Source organism: Xyrauchen texanus, chromosome 48 (genome assembly GCF_025860055.1).
Source record: "Xyrauchen texanus isolate HMW12.3.18 chromosome 48, RBS_HiC_50CHRs, whole genome shotgun sequence".
NCBI lineage: Eukaryota > Metazoa > Chordata > Actinopteri > Cypriniformes > Catostomidae > Xyrauchen > Xyrauchen texanus.
The window spans coordinates 5,785,373-5,803,446 of record NC_068323.1 but is presented as its reverse complement, the minus strand read 5'-3'; the positions used below and the strand labels follow the sequence as shown (position 1 = coordinate 5,803,446).

The following is an 18,074-nucleotide window of genomic DNA, read 5'->3' as shown; positions in this document are numbered from 1 at the left end:
AAAAGAACGTTAGAAAAGAAAAGCAATAAAATGTCTTTATTTAGTGTCAAGTGAGTTTATTTGTATAGCAGCATGTATAGTTTATAGTCAGATGTTGATTTAAAGAAGCTTTACAGGAAATAATACCCCAAATAAACAAGCTAAAGGTGACTGTAAGAACAGATTCAACAGATTCAACAGTAAGTCAATAGAGGCTGTACATTACAGTGATTTGACCACAGATAAGAGGACTTCACTGTAATGTATGAACTCTTGTGGATTATTGCTTTTATTCATTTATTTCAAACAGGACTTTATTCACAGAAAGATGACTGTTGTGCTGGTAGTTTCTCTTGTGTAATTTCAGTTATTTTCTGAATGTTTTTGTAACTGAAATCTGTGTTTTATTTACAGGAGAATGATGCAGTGAATCCACCACCTCATCAGAATGACGGAGTGAACGGGTTAACTCCTCTGAACGACTGAGTGAACGTCTCGACTCCTCTGAACCACGGAGTGAACGTCTCGACTCCTCTGAACCACGGAGTGAACGTCTCGACTCCTCCGAACCACGGAGTGAACGTCTCGACTCCTCCGAACCACGGAGGCCAACGTCTCGACTCCTCCGAACCACGGAGGCCAACGAGTCGTCGTCGACTCCTCCAAACCACGGAGTGAACGTCTGGACTCCTCCGAACCACGGAGTGAACGTCTCGACTCCTCCGAACCACGGAGGCCAACGTCTCGACTCCTCCGAACCACGGAGGCCAACGTCTCGACGACTCCGAACCACGGAGGCCAACGTCTCGACGACTCCGAACCACGGAGGCCAACGTCTCGACGACTCCGAACCACGGAGTGAACGTCTCGACTCCTCCGAACCACGGAGGCCAACGTCTCGACTCCTCCGAACCACGGAGGCCAACGTCTCGACTCCTCCGAACCACGGAGGCCAACGTCTCGACTCCTCCGAACCACGGAGGCCAACGTCTCGACTCCTCCGAACCACGGAGGCCAACGTCTCGACTCCTCCGAACCACGGAGGCCAACGAGTCGTCGTCAACTCCTCCGAACCACGGAGGCCAACGAGTCGTCGTCAACTCCTCCGAACCACGGAGGCCAACGAGTCGTCGTCGACTCCTCCGAACCACGGAGTGAACGTCTCGACTCCTCCGAACCACGGAGTGAACGTCTCGACTCCTCCGAACCACGGAGTGAACGTCTCGACTCCTCCGAACCACGGAGGCCAACAGTTACGTCCCGCATTTACAAGGACGGCTTGACGAGAAATTTCGGAACACAGCCCCAGCCGACAGATCACCAAAGACACAAACTTAAGTTCCACAAAAAGTATAATTTATTATAAAGTGGAAAAGATGATAAATAAAGGAGAAATGACTTCAGGGTGCCCCAAGGTCAAAATAATAAACAAAATAGACTTATAAACAAACATATATTTAAGTTACCTAATCGGGAGAATAAACAAAATACAAAGAAACTTCCCTAACTCCCTATAAATAAACAAATCGCAAACAAAGTCAAAACAAAATGACAGGACACCCCTACGCTCCTAAAACATACAATCAAAACCGATTTAACTCCTCTCAAACAAACGAACATAATCAGATTAATGTTTTTGGGATCTGTCGACGGGAGAAGGAGTCCGGAGCTCCTCACGCCACAAGGCCCACGCCAGAATGAGCTTCCATTTTCAGTTAACGCCGCCCTTTTAAAGGCGGTGAATCAGTAGATCCACGTCAGTAGCTCCTCCGACTGCAACCAATCCCTGCACACATACAGAACAACAACCCACACAAAACAGATACCGAGGATCGTAACACCCTCACACAAAAAGAAAAATCATTAGTGATTTTTAAACAAAACTAAAAGAACGAGATAAGGCATCTGCTAAAACATTGTCCTTGCCCTTTTTATAGCGAATCTCAAGATTAAAATCTTGAATAAACAAGGACCAACGCATAATGCGTTGATTTGCATTACGCATTCGAGACAAAAATACAAGTGGATTGTGATCAGTAAAGACGAGCACGGGAATAGAACTTGATCCCACATACACTTCGAAATGTTGTAACGCTAGTAATAAAGCAAGTGCCTCTTTCTCAATAGTACTATAGTGTAACTGATAGGGCAAAAACTTTTTCGAAAAGTAGGCTACTGGATGCTCAACTCCGTGAACATCATCCTGCAAAAGAACTGCTCCGGCTCCGGTGGCACTAGCATCAACATCAAGTTTAAAGGAACGTGAATAATCCGGGGCAGATAACACTGGGTCACTACACAACAAACTTTTTACAGCTTTAAAAGCATGTTGACATTCATCAGACCATACAAATTTGTGTGAAGCACGGAGCAGATTAGTTAACGGTAGAGCCACATCAGAGAAATTTCGGCAAAATGCTCTATAATAGCCTGCCATTCCTAAAAAACGGCGAAGATCACGCTTGGTTTGAGGCACAGGAAAACCAACAATTGCCTGTACTTTCTGGACTACAGGACGTACTTGTCCCTGTCCAACCCGTTTTCCCAAATACATCACAGTTGCCTTGGCAAATTCACATTTGGACAAATTCAACGTAAGGGAAGCATTAAGCAAGCGCGTGAAAACAGTGAATAAGGTGTCTAGATGTTCTTTCAGCTGGACGAATACACCACAATGTCATCCAGATACGCTTTACAGTGCTTAACGTCAGCTAATATGGTGTTCATTAATCGTTGGAAAGTCGCCGGCGCGTTCCGAAGCCCGAAAGCCATCACAGTGTAATTCAGGAAGTTGTCTGGAGTGACAAAAGCAGATATTTCGGCTGCACGTTTAGTTAAGGGAACTTGCCAATACCCCTTTAAAAGATCAAGCTTTGTAACAAACTGAGCCGATCCCACATTATCCACACAATCTTCCATTAACGGTAGTGGAAATGAATCAGGTTTTGTAATCGCATTTACCTTACGGTAATCCGTACAAAATCGATGGGTACCATCCGATTTCGGAACAAGCAGACAAGGCGAGCTCCAAGCACTTGTGCTCGGGACAGCAAAATCATTTTCCAATAGATATTTCACTTCAGACTCGATGATTTTACGTTTCACTGGATTGACCCGATACGCATGTTGCTTAATGGGTGGATGATCGTTCACTTCAATATCATGCTGAATGACATTTCTCTGAGTAGGCACATCTGAAAACAGTCCTGAAAAACACTGGATCGCATTTACAAGGACGGCTTGACGAGAAATTTCGGAACACAGCCCCAGCCGACAGATCACCAAAGACACAAACTTAAGTTCCACAAAAAGTATAATTTATTATAAAGTGGAAAAGATGATAAATAAAGGAGAAATGACTTCAGGGTGCCCCAAGGTCAAAATAATAAACAAAATAGACTTATAAACAAACATATATTTAAGTTACCTAATCGGGAGAATAAACAAAATACAAAGAAACTTCCCTAACTCCCTATAAATAAACAAATCGCAAACAAAGTCAAAACAAAATGACAGGACACCCCTACGCTCCTAAAACATACAATCAAAACCGATTTAACTCATCTCAAACAAACGAACATAATCAGATTAAAGGTTTTGGGATCTGTCGACGGGAGAAGGAGTCCGGAGCTCCTCATGCCACAAGGCCCACGCCAGAATGAGCTTCCATTTTCAGTTAATGCCGCCCTTTTAAAGGCGGTGAATCAGTAGATCCACGTCAGTAGCTCCTCCGACTGCAACCAATCCCTGCACACATACAGAACAACAACCCACACAAAACAGATACCGAGGATCGTAACACCAACGTCTCGACTCCTCCGAACCACGGAGGCCAACGAGTCGACTCCTCCGAACCACGGAGGCCAACGAGTCGTCGTCGACTCCTCCGAACCACGGAGTGAACGTCTCGACTCCTCCGAACCACGGAGTGAACGTCTCGACTCCTCCGAACCACGGAGGCCAACGTCTCGACTCCTCCGAACCACGGAGGCCAACGAGTCGTCGTCGACTCCTCCGAACCACGGAGGCCAACGTCTCGACTCCTCCGAACCACGGAGGCCAACGAGTCGTCGTCGACTCCTCCGAACCACGGAGGCCAACGAGTCGTCGGATGACAGATTACCAAAACAAACTTTTGTGACAAGACTGAAATATGCATTTTAATTGATAAAGAACTGTATTTGGGATGAGCTCTTTTAATTGCACAGTTTGTTTGAGAATCTTGTTTAATTAAATAACATTTTTACACATAATTCAGATTTTTCTTTCATATGAAAGTGACATTATTTTCTATTGATATCAGATTTGTAATTTTCAAAGCTTTCTATTCTTGAAGTCAGATTCAAGGTCAGTGGTTTGTCTTGTGCATAAATTACTTTTTATAACACACTCTTTTGGGCATAGAGAGGTTTCTTACCTGCTAAAAAAAATAGAATAAAATGTTAGATTAATGTATCACAAAACTCTGTAAAGTTGCAGTATATAGGGAGTGATGTTGATGAAGCGTCTGCTTAATGACAAATGTGCATTTTACATGTATCAATGTTTTATTAAATAAAACTTTATATATCTTTATTGTTGAAGTGCAACAATTTGTATTTGATTATAATTTTGATTCATGAATAGCTCGTAACAGTCTTCTTGAGATTATATCAGAGGGTTTGTTTGTTTTTGGAGGTGCAGGTTAAATTAGATGATTTGTGCTATTGAGGAAGCAACCACAAAATCTTAGAAGCATTTTCTTAAATTATAAATGTGCATTTGTTCAAACATTGACTTCTGTGTGAAACATTTTTAAGTCTTTAAGAAAATACTGATTTAGATACACGGGGTCATCTTACTCCAAATATTATAACCAGAACATTTAATTAAATCAAATTACTTTCAGTATAAACCAGCGACTCAACTTTCTCCAGACTGTCCGGATCCTTTTTACAAATAGTGACATTTTGGACAAATCCCCAAACTCAGTACTTCAGGGATAAAATTGTGCTAATTCAATTCTGTTGGTCGACTATATTTCCCATGTGCTTCTCTTGGATAGAAATGATGGACACTTCATTTCTTCAAGAAATGATCATGGCTGTTTGACGCTGTATTGGAGTTTATTCAATGTGCTGATGTTGCAAATGATCATCATATAATCAGATTCAGAAGTGAAAGGTCAGTAGTTTGTGTTGTGCATAAATGAGTATAAATGGAATGTTCATTCATTATTCAGAAGCCTATTAATCCTCTACCTTTCCTTCTGAATACTGAATAAACAGGTTTAAATGATACTGCGGAGGGCGGGGCCGGGTCGTGATCGTACACACCCGGTCCCGTATTAGGCTAATCAAGCCTCCCGAGAGGGATAAACAGGGTTCGAATTATGATTTCATCTTTGTGGGGGTCTCTTAAAAAAAAAAAAAAGTAGCCTATAAGCAGGCGTGGTGTGTGTGATAAATAATTGCTTAACACTGCACTTGATTCTTTTGATTTCAATGTTTATTAATACAGGAGTAGAGAAACGAGTAGACTGTCCTCTGATGGTGTTTTTTGTTTTTTTTTAAATAAACCCGAATTTTGCCAAAGTTGTACCTGATGTTGGTAGCAGTCTTTTTATTTTTGGTGGCATGGTTGCTGGTTCTGAACTTTACACTATTTCTAAAATATTCTAACTGATCCCCAGCGTGAGTTATTCTAGGTGACCGTTATTTAGAACCTGTCACTTTAATGTTTCCATGGTGACGCATCATTGCTTGTCACGTTACACAGCGCAACCACAACACAGCGCTGAATGAATGATGATCTGCTTTTATGTCATTTTTCCTTTTTATACAAATATTCACAAATGTATTAGCTATAACATGAAACACTGATATTCCGATTGTCAAATATGTGCAAGTGGATGTGTTTTGTTGTTTAAACGCCTTTATAACGATCGCGTTAAGTTAGTTGAGCTGTATGTGCGATGGGCGGCGCCATGTTATTTTACAACACGTCAATTCCTCAACTTCTCACGAAATACATGAAAGTAAGTGGCCGGTGAACTGGGAGAAGAATAGAGTAAAATGTAAAGCTACTTACACAATGTGTATCTGATATGAAAACGTGTCTTATTGTAACGTAACGTTAATGGAAAAGATTATTATTGCCGCTTCCCTAGACATCAGTGTGTATTTTACAAACTCAAAATATTTTTTGCTAGTACTTATGTGTATTTAAATGTCTGAAACCTAAAATAAACATTATGTGGTTGAAAACACAGAACAGTTGATCTGTCTATGGTTGTGATACATGACAGCAGCACTGAGCGCGTCTGTCTCTGGCTCAGCGCCAGCCAAAGCGGGAAAGCACGTTTGAATTTAGCAGTTGATCACGTGATGCACTGACCGTTCTAATCACACCGGTGTTGATCGATCATACGTGCAAAAGGGTTAACATAAACATTGAAGGAATATATTGAAGGAAAAAATGCTTTATTTGTAATTTAAAATAATGGTGCTGATGATTTTTAGAGACCCCCACAGGTGTATGATTTTACTGCTTTCATGGGAGCTCATCCTCTCTCTATGGGAGCTCAGCTCCCACTGGCTCCCACGTAATTCGAACCATGGGGATAAAGGTCAACTGGAGAGGATTGTGCGGGAGAGAGAAATCGTTTACGGACATGTCCATCATATGTGTGTTTGTCTTTTGTTTAAGTTTTATATTAAACTATTATTTATATTGACAAGCTGGTTCTCGCCTCCTCCTTTCCATTGATCCCTTTACACTGGTGCCGGAAACCCGGGAAGGAGGAGGGATACGCCGTAGTAGAGTTCTCGCCACTACTGTCCACCCCAACGGAGCAGCTGCGGCCATCTGCCGGGGGACGAGGAGCCCAGCCGCCTGAAAGAGGACGATGGACGCCGACCGCGAGGGGAGAAGGGGCTCCTAACCGACCACCTGGAGCGGTCAGGGCCGCTGCCAGGGGCGCAGGAGTCGCCTACCGGCCGCTGAAACACAGCGAGGTTTAAGACCGCCGACCGCGAGCGTGGAGAGGCTCACTGCCGACCACCTGGAGCGGGAGAACCGCTGCCAGGGGCGGGGGAGACCCCTTCTGTTCCCCGAGAATGCGGCGGGGCGTTCCGTCCACCAGGGGCTGGAGGTCTGCCTCTGATCCGCCCAGAGAGGCGCGGCTGTCGTCCGATAGAGGGTGGAGTTTAACATAATAATAATAATAATAACACGGTAAATGTGCATGAATTTATGACTTCTATAGAATTAAAGCTAATGAAGAATATTTCTACTCTTCTGTCTCAGTTGTTTCTGCAGCTGATGAGCAAATATCTGTGTCAGTGAATGTGGGGGATTCGCTGTCTCTACACACTGGATATATAAGAAAACAAGAAGACACGATGAGATGGTATTTTGAAGGCAATCGTATAGCTCAAATCAGTGGAAATGTCATGAACGCACTTTTCATGTCTGTGAGACTGACTATGGTGTGAACCAATAGCATTCGAGTCTGTTAAGTCAGTGGTTCTCAAATGTTTTGACTCCAAAAGCCCCCCATAAGCAATTAGATATTTATATTATAAGATATATCTAATATAACATTCCTTTGATACTTCTACTGTAATGATGACAAAACACAGTATTAAGAGATCTTGAGGCCTCCCTGGAAGTGTGCTGAGGCCCCCTAGTGGGTCCCAACCACTGAGAAACACTGTGTTAAGGAGCATCTCATTGGTTTTACCAGCAGAAGTTCGAGTCGGTCGTTTGAGTCTGAATGAATGTAGAACTGAATGTACTGGTACACTTGTTCAAGAACAAAATGCGTGAATCAGTCATCGTTAACGAGAATCTGCTGAACGACTAAACAAGAGGAGGAGGAGGACAGTGGTTTGTTTAATTTGGCAATCTGGTTCAACAAGAGTGATAAATAATTTACTACAATGGCACCTGGACTTTATTGAAACTCATAATTATTTTTTAGGCTAGTATTGTCTTTTTTGAATAGCTTGATATATATGAATGCTTAGCAGGTCCCAATCTGATAGATATGTTTTGTTGACATTTGAAGTAAGCTAATATGTAACATTAAACACAGATTTTAAGGTTATTCATGTTAGGCTAGAATAGAAAAACATATAATGAAAGTTCTCTTGAAGTGACTGGGATATATACAGGATACTGCCATTGAAGTGCTTCTTCTCTCCTGTTGGCAGGTAAGAATAAAGGGGTAATGAGAATTCTGGGAAGCTGAAATACTGTTGAGGGGAAGCATGGTTTTGTGGTTTAATTGGGTGTGATTTATGAGAGTATTTTATCTTCTCATGAAGACACCGATGTACTCCACCACAGTCTCTTCTTCAGCTTTCTGTGAAAAATCACAAAAAATAAAGATTTAAACAATGGAAAAGTAAGCTATAAAACAATTCAAAGTAAAAGTTTAAATGAAAGTTATTGATTATAAGTTTAGAAACAAATATAGTGATTGTATTGCAAACATTTTCAGATATTTATATACAGTACAAATATACAAGTAGTTTGGGAGTGTAGGGAGAGTGACTTGATTGCATCATTCACAGTGCATTGCAGCAGAGCTCTTTTGATGCACTTTATTTGCCATGATTCTCTGATTTGGTGGATCATTCTCTTCAGGAATAACTGTGATATCCCAAAACGTCCTGGATACTTCCATAACCTCCGTTCCCTGATGGGGGAATGAGATGTTGTGTCAATGTAGTGACACTAGGGGTCACTCTTGGGAGCCCGAGACACCTCTGATCTTTGATAAAAGCCAATGGGAATTGGCGAGTGGTATTTGCATGCCACTCCCCCGGACACATGGGTATAATGGAGCTGGCATGCATACCGTTCATTCAGGTTTTGTGCTGAGGAGCCGAGAATAAGGTCCCGCCATTTCAGCGGGAAGTTGAGCGTTGTAGCAGGAGGGACACAATGCCTCGTTCCCTCCATCAGGGAACGGAGGTTACAGAAGTAACAGGACGTTCCCTATCTGTCACTCACTCGACGTTCTGTCGATGTAGCGACCCTAGGGGTCCCCTACAAAAACGGCACAACTAGCTGAACTGTGTTATGTGGATTGGCGGTGCGAAACGGGCAGACTACTGTGTGCTACGTAGCCAGCTCACATGGCCGGCACGTAACCTCCCCTGATGCTGGTATGAGTGTCGAACAGCCATTTAGGGACAAGTCGACTGATCAGCTCGTGCTTTCCTAAGAACTTACCACCCACTGTGTCGTGGTGTGCAGCTATAGCGGCTACGTACACCTTAAAGGTGGAAGGGGACAGCCATCCCTCCAACCTCTCCTCCAGTCATGGGTTCGGAAGCGAGATGTCTGTGTCCGGGGTGCCGGGACTGCCGGAATGTGGCACCAGGTTGCCGTGAGAATGGCATTTGTGGGCAAGGTGACCCAGGGAATGAGGAAATAGCTCTTTTATTGAGAATGTGGGAACCGCAGCACAAAGGGGGTGCGGCAAAGTAATTAAGGGTAAATAAGTATTCTACTCCCAGCCCTCCACTGGGGTATGGAGAGGTCTGTTTACCAGCTCCGGAGCAAAAGTCTCATTCCCTGGGTCATCCGTCTCAGGAAATTTGGGAGCCTTCCGGGTCCTCGAGGACGTCTGAGAGACGGGGGGCGTGCACTTCGTGCGGGGCGCTCGACGCTGGGGCTGAGAGCTGGGCCCAGGCTGAGGTGGAGCTGCCTGCCATTTGGAAGCCGCAGGGGGATGGCTTTGGAGGGGATCCCGCCGTTGAGGATAGTGATAGTGGATGAACGAGGAGGTTGGTTGCGGGCAGTGAAAGGTGCCCTCCATGACCTCGTCAGCTCATCGTGCACCTCCGGGAAGAAAAGAACCTGGGGGGCATGTGGCGTGGCTGTGAGCGGTGCCCGTACCCGAGGAACCAATCGTATAAATTACAGATAAGGAATTTAGTAAGAAGAAATATTAAATTAACCTCAATATTTGTCTTCAAATTAGAGGCACTATTAATGCTGATATCTGGCTTGAGCAAGTTAAACTCACATGACACAATCAGGCCATTGGGGTTTTGAAATGCGGAAGTCCTTTTAGGTGCTGCCGTGATGTTCAGGTGAACTGTGCGTGAACAGATGGTGCCAAGTTCAAGTTTTTTTACATGTGATTTGATTTGTCGAGAGTCATGACACTCTCCCTAGACAATCATGTTGATAGATAAAAACAAAATCAGGACAGAAAAGTAGCGAACACAGACGGTGAGAAAATAGCGCAGTAAAAGTACAGTTACAGCACTTGAAATGTACTCGAGTAAAAGTATACAATTTTAAAACTACTTAAAAAAAGTACAATTCCTAAGGAAAACTACTTAATTACAGTAATGTGAGTATTTGTAATTTGTTACTTTACACCCCTGAAAAATGCACATAAAAAAAAATATTATATAACTAGACTCTTCAATCACTAGAATGAAAGATCATTACACAAACACAATGCAGAGTTCTCAACATTCAGATCAGAGACACAGAAAATATCTTACCAAGTGATGTGCATTTCGTTTACAGAACGTTGGATCAGCATAAGTTATCTCTTCTACACACGTCTGGACTGTTTCAGAAATAACAAAACAAATAAAACACTATATTTCATTTTTCTTTTCATTAAGAAATCTATTTTAAACAAAGAATGTTTTTACATCAACTGATTAATTTTATCATGTTAGTTAACACTTGCCCTCTTGATCTGTTTTTCTGTGTTTCCTGTAGATGCAGAACATCACAACTGCAGCCACAATCAACAGAGATCCGGCAGCAGCAGAAATCAGCTCTATATAAACCACAGATGAGTCCAGATCTAATATAAACAGAGAGAGACAGTCAATAGTGTAACTGAATCTGTCAATCTGATTTTAAACATGTTATAAACACAAATATCAGCACTGACACACCTGAACACGACTGACAGACTTCAGTGATGTTGAGATGTTTAGTCTGGTTTCTGATGGGATTGTTGATCACACAGCTGTAGATGTTGTTCTCCTGATATTCCACCTCCAGATGTAGAGAGAGACTGCTGTTGAGATCAGACACACTGATGGAGGACAATAAACTGTTTCCTTTGTACCAGGAGAGAGTCGCCGGTGTCACATTCACCACTGAACACACCAACACACATTTAGAGCTTGAAGAACATTGAGAAGAGTCTCTGATGATCACAGGAACCGGCAGATGAGCTGGAAAGATTGCAAGAATAAATAAATGGATGAATGACATTAGTCATGTTTTCAGTTTCATGTGTTGAGGGAGAGTTTAGCATGATGGCAGTCCTCAAATAGGTTCCTCAAGGAAATTTCGAATGGGTTTAAAGAGTTGCAGTATTCGAATAATGAGTAAAATCAGGTCTGTGGTTAAAATCACTTAAAGAAACTTGAACGTTTTGTTCCAAATTAACCTGAATTACTCACTTATAGCTAAAGAGTGAATTTTGAAGTTTTTTTCACTACATAAGCACAATAAATACCACAAGAATGCAAGTTTACATGCGTGATGAATCACTATCATTGTTCTCCATATGTAGCAACATGTTCTCCACTTACATTTTAAAAGGTCACAACAGCTCCAGAATTCACGTTTGAGGAATGACTGTGTAATTATTTGTAGAACAAAACATGAAAGTCTCTTCCAGTAATATTAACTAAAAACTTTATTTTACTCGTCATTTGAAAAACACTTTTCTAAAACAGATATTTGAAACTCCAGATGAACACATGGTGAAATAATCTTCCAGGTTGGACTACAAACAGACATCATGACTAAACAGCTCTGTATGTAATACTATAAGAACATATAGAGGACAGGATAAATGACACTCACCATTGACCGTAACATTGAATGTTTTTAATGTCAGTTTAACTCCATTGATCTGTAGTTGATAAAGTCCAGTGTCTGTGATTCTGGTGTTTGTGATGGTGAGATTTCCAGTTTTATGGTTCAGTATCAGTCTGCCTCTGAATCTCCCATCAGGATCATCAGACATTGAGAAGATTCCAGCCTTTTTATGGATTTGAGCAAAGGGATGCGTTTCAGTTCCAAACTTCCATGTTAAATCATCATCTTCATGTATTTCAGTGTTAGTGTATAAAGTCTCAGACTGCTGATGGTATGTTTAGATCGATAGACCTGAATCCAAATTCACTCTCACAATAACAGACTGATTTGATTTATCTGGGAATTACACCAAATGCAAATCCTCTAATTTGAACAGTAGTGATGGTGTGTTATTCTGTTCTGAAATGGAAAGAAATGAAGCCATAAAAATGCATTTATAACTTACCAACCAGACGCCAGCAGCAAAAATAGAATAAAACAAGCGTGTGAAACATTTTCTTCAGCGGTTCAGTCTGAAATAAAAACTCTATCTGAAACAAACACAATAGAAATGTGTTAATAATCTTGTGTTACGTGTGAATCCTCCCCTGACAACTTTTAACGCCCTCCCAGTTCATGCATACTCTGTTCACATAGGAGAGAGATGCTGTATATGTCACATATAAATGTTTTTAGACGTTCACTGTTTTAGTGGTGAAAAATATTCTTTATTTTCATGAATTAACATATTTGTTGAAAGGTAGTAATCTGGCTGTGATAGATCTCTAAAAACTGAAGAGTGGAATAAAGTGACTGTTGGATTAGTCATCCTAAAATACATGTCAATATAGTAATTATTGATTTAAAAATGGTTGTAGATGTTTTTACTGTAACTGTCAATTGTTGTGTATGTCAAACAAAACAAAGAAAGTTAAAACCGTCTATCATCATGCACTAACATTTATACTGAAGTATGCACTGTGACACCTGTCCAGCTCAGTTCAGTCAAAGTGAAACCTGTTGTGGTCTGATTGTTTTTTAGTTGTTGTTTTCTTTAGACACGTGGTTTGGTGTGGAAAATTAGCTTGTGCAAAAGAACGGCCATTTACTGCATGTCAAGTCATTTTTATTTATACAACGTTTCTCAATATACTTAATTTTTTAAAGCAGCTTTATAGAACAACATACTGCAATGTCAAGTGACCAACTTCATTGAATATCAAACCTTAATGCTTTTGTCTTTAAGCCCCCAGTGAGCCACAGATGACTGGGTTTTATTTGTAGGTGACAAGCTCTTGCCAACGGAAGCCCCGAACCACAAGGGGTGAAAAAAATTCACAAGGTGAGAAAAAATTTCTTAAGGCCTATTTGGACATGACCAGTTTTATACAGTGCATTCATAAAGTATTCAGACCCCTTCATCTTTTCACATTTTGTTATAATGTAGCCTTATGCTAAAATGCTTTAAATAATTATTCCACCTGTGGAAATTCAGTTAGTTGGACATGATTTGGAAAGGCTCTGTCTATATAAGATCTCACAGCTGCAAATGTATATCAGAGCAAAAACCAAGCCATGAGGTCAAATGAACTGCCTGCAGATTTCTGAGACTGGATTGTATGAAGGCACAGATCTGGGGAAGGCTACAAAAATATTAAAGCACTGAAGGTTCCCAAGAACACAGTGGCCTCGATAATTCTTAAATGGAAGAAATTTGGAACAACCAGGACTCTTCTAGAGCTTTACACCCGGCCAAACTGAACAATCGGGAGAGAAGGGCCTTGGTAAGAGAGGTGACCAAGAACCCGATGGTCACTCTTGTTGAACTCCAGAGATCATGAGTGGAGATGGGAGAAACTTGCAGAAGAACAACTTCACTGCAGCACTCCACAGATCTGGGATTTATGGCAGAGTGGCCAGACAGAGATGAAATCCCGCTTGGAATTTGCAAAAAGAGAAAAAAACACCTAAAGGACACTCTATGACTGATTTCTCGGGTCGGTGTGCCGCTTGCTGCCCCGCCCTCCCCAATTGCCATTTTTCCTGTAAGTGCACAACGGGATTCCCCAAGTGGATAAGGCAATCACGGCAAACCTGTGCCCGCTGAGCGGCACCACTTGGTCGGAATTGGCCGGCAGTCCCTTCCTGAGCCTGTAGGATGATGTCGTCCTTGGTGATGAAAGCCTACAGAGCTGCCGGTCAGGCCGCCTCTGCCCTGCACGCCATGGCCCTTCTACAAGTCCACCAGGCTAAGAGATCTGCACGAGGGTAGTTCTGATCCCGATGTGGTACAAGACCTATGTTCGGCAACCACCCTCCGAGCGACTAAGGTCATTGCGTGAGCCATTGGCCATACAATGTCCACACTCGTGGTCCAGGATTCCTTAATGCCCCATCTCCCAGGCCAGCCTCTTCAGCGATACCGTCGAGGACTTCGCCCAGCAGTTCTCAGCGGTGAGGCAATAGACGGAGGCCATACAGCATATCTTGCCCCGGCACGGTTCAAGAGTGCACACCCCGTCTGTCCGCCGAGCGCACTCCCCTGCGGTGACTCAACCGGCTCCACTCCAGCTTGAGCCTACTACTCACCCATGGTGTAGAGCCGCCCGCAGGAGAGCGACACCCCCTGCTTCTCGGCCGGCCACCAAGACCCCTAAAAGGGCTCCCAAGTGTCCCTGAGAAGGAGCCAACTGCAGGAACCCAGGAGATGGTATACATAACACTCCCTCCCCCGGTGGAGGGCCAGTAGTTAAATCTTTTGTTTCCTTCTTCTCGGTTGGCCACACCCCACATGGGTTGCAGTACACAAATTGTCAAGAAAAGAGCAGTCTCCTCTCTCCTCAGGTTAGATCGCCGGCGTCTCCGGTTGCACCGAACGCCCGCCGATTACAGCACTGGCGTCACGAACGCACCCACCTGCATTCTCATGCAAGCAAGGTAAGTGCTTGGAGGTTCTCCTCAGTGCTCCCGCCTTGGGTCGGAGCCCTGCTCCCCGATGCAGCTTTCCTTGCTTCCCCCCTGCCGAAGGCCCCACCCTCAGGAACGTTGGATGCGATCCTCCCCTTAGTGTCCCTCGCCCGGAGCTTGGGCACATGGTTATCGCATCCTAACCCATCACGCTGGTTGACCAGGGCCATCCAACTCGGCTATGCGATTAAATTTGCCAGGCGTCCACCCCGGTTCAACTGTGCTCTACACGCGGAGATCTGTCCCTCCAGCCAAGGTGAAGAGCGGCTTTTACAGCCCCTACATCATTGTTCCCAAGAAGGGTGTTGGGTTGCGCCCAATCCTGGACCTGCGAGTTCTGAACCGGGCATTGCACAGACTCCCGTTCAAGATGCTGTCTCAGAAGTACATTTTGCCATGCATACGGCATCAAGATTGGTTCGCTGTGGTAGACCTGAACGACGCGTACTTTCATGGATCGATTCTGCCTTGGCACAGACCCTTCCTACGGTTCGCATTCGACGGTCAGGCATATCAGTACAAGGTCCTCCCCTTTGGCTTGTCCCTGTCTCCCCACGTCTTCACGAAGGACGCGGAGGCTTTTCTCATCATGGAGTTAGACTCGGTGTCAATGATAGCCTCATGAACGGACACGTGCAGTCAGTGCTGAGCTGTCTGAACTCCTTCAGGCGGTGAATGTTGGTCCCACTGAAATACTTTCAGAAGCTCGAGGGGCATATGGCATCCTCAGCGGCGGTCACGCCGCTTGGGTTGGTGCATATGAGACCGCTACAGCACTGGCTCCAGAGCCGAATCCCAAGGCACGCATGGCGCCCCGGCACACACCGTGTGGCTTTAACGCCCGCAGCTCGCCACCTCTTCAGCTCTTGGACCGACCTTGCATTCTTCAGGCAGGAGTCCCCATACAGCAAGTGTCCATGTGAGTCGTGGTTATGACGGACGCCTCCAAGAGTGGGTGGGGCACTGTGTGCAATGGGCACGCACCTGCAGGCTCCTGGACAGGATCCCACCTGTGTTGGCACATCAACTGCCTCGAGATGCTGGCGGTACTGCTTGCCCTGGGGAGGTTTTGGCTGTTTATTGGTCCGGACATACAACACCTCGACGGTAGCCTACATAAACCGCAAAGACGGTTTACGCTCCTGTCTCATGTCACCACTCGCACAACACAGGTCGCAGCACGCCACTCACATTCCGGGTGACCTCAACGTCACAGCATATGCTCTGTCACGCCAGGTAATGCTCAGAGGAGAGTGGAGTCTCCACCCTCAGGTGGTCCAGCTGATTTGGAGTCAATTTGGCAAGACACAGGTAGACCTGTTAGCCTCCCAAGAATCCTCCCACTGCCAACTCTGGTATGCCTTGATCGGAGCTCCCCTCGGCACAAACGTGCTAGCACACAGCTTTCCCCGTGGGCTGTGCAAATATGTGTTCCATCCTGTGAGCCTACTTGCACAGGTCACCCTTGTGGCTCCGTACTAGCCCACTCAGGCCTGGTTCTCAGACCTCACAATCCTCGCGACAGCTCCTCCCTGGCGAATTCCCCTGAGGAAGGACCTTATTTCTCAGGGACAGGGCACCCTCTGGCACCCACGCCCAGACCTCTGGAACTTCCATGTCTGATCCCTGGATGGGACGCGGCGGATCTAACTGGTCTACCGCCCGCTGTGGTTAACAGGATAAGTTGGATGGGGTTCAAGGTAAGTCACTCGGTAAGCACGACCTGATCATCAGGTTCCTGAGAGGCGCCAGGAGGTTGAACCCTCCTAGACTGCGCCTCTTTCCCTCACGGGACCTCTCTGTGGTCCTCTCAGGCCTATGGAGTTTCCCCTTCGATTCCCTTGAGTCAGCTGACCTAAAGGCAGTCTCTCTGAAGACTGCCCTCCTGACTGCTCTCACTTCCATCAAGAGGGTCAGGGACCTGCAAGCGTTCTCTGTCAGAAAAAAGAGTGCCTGGAGCTCGGTCCAGAAACTCCCCCGGAGGAGGCAGACCCAGCCCTGTCGTTGCTGTGTCCGGTGCACGCTTTGCGCATCTATTTGGATTGCACACAGAGCTTTAGACTCTCTGAGCAGCTCTTTGTCTGCTTTGGTGGACAGCAGAAAGGGAACGTTGTCTCCAAACAGAGGCTTGCCCACTGGATCGTGGATGCCATAGCATTGGCCTACCAAGTCCAGTCAGTGCCCGCCCCTTTGCAGGTTCGAGCACACTCCACGAGGAGTGTGGCATCCTCGTGGGCACTGGCCAACGTCACCTCTCTAGCAGACATACGTAGGGTAGTGGGCTGGGCAACACCCAATACATTTGTGAGGTTTTATAATCTCCGGGTTGAGCCGGTCTCATCTCGTGTTCTTTCAGGTGTGAACAGGTAAGTAAGTTTCGTTACACGGACAGCTGGCAGCATGTACCGATTGTATATTGCGCCTTTAACCTCCAAGAACGTGAAGCCATGCGCTCTTCTCTCCCATGCATGTTCAAGATGGAGAACCCTGGATGTTCTTCCTCCTAGCGCTCTGACTCACGGATTCAGCGGAGGAATTCCCTGTCTTGCACGGCACGGTCTGGTCTCCACCTTCCTGGGGTAGACCCGCATCTCCCTTGGCAGAGCTTTCTCTCCCTGCTCACTGTGTTACAGAATATTTCCCCCTACGATGGGCAGGACTTACCACCACGCCTTCCCCATGCCCGGCCAAATGGCCCACATGGTGTATTTGCCACTCTTTACCCCATCTTGCACTTTCCGTACCACTTTCTCCTTAAGATGATTCACTTACAGTGTATTCCTCTTTTGTATGTCAATTTGGATTAAAGCTTCTGCCAAATTAATACATGTAAATGTAAATATCATAGCAAGAATGTTTTGAACTGTGAAAGACCAACATACTTTTTCTGCATTGTCAGGGATAAAAAGTTTCTTTCTCTTTGTGTACTTGTCACATCCACATCAGCAATTACAGCAGTTCACCAGTATATGTCATCATTGCCCACTTAATGAGGAATGAGTCTTCTCTACATAATAAGGTGTTAATGGAAAATTCAGAGACTGCAACTGAACCATTAGATTATCATCATCAGTAACATCAGAACAAATACTTCTGGACTTAATGAAGATATTACCAGGAGCAGCCATACCATAAACAAGTGATTCAATGTGTCTGTCAGTCACAGACACAGAGGGTTTACACAGTGTTTACAGTTTTCAAGAAATTAACCTCCCAGATAGCATATGTCTGTTTAAGAGCTTTTCATTTGGAAAGCATCACAATCTAATTAACATTTGCTAAACATCTTA

At 44.5% G+C, this 18,074-nt stretch overlaps 1 protein-coding gene across 2 annotated transcripts in view; it reads left to right on the top strand.

The window, feature by feature from the left end:
• Positions 1-18,074, top strand: part of LOC127639896 (uncharacterized) — a 269,802-nt gene that overhangs the window by 238,720 nt on the left and 13,008 nt on the right. The window contains exon 6 of one of the 2 annotated variants that reach the window (XM_052122218.1): positions 394-4,534. The exons of the other annotated variant lie outside the window; for it this stretch is intronic. Within the exon in view, the coding sequence (XP_051978178.1) occupies positions 394-465 (72 nt within the window). The 3' untranslated portion in view covers positions 466-4,534. Of the gene's footprint in view, positions 1-393; positions 4,535-18,074 lie in introns of those variants that run through there. 2 annotated transcript variants of the gene reach the window in all.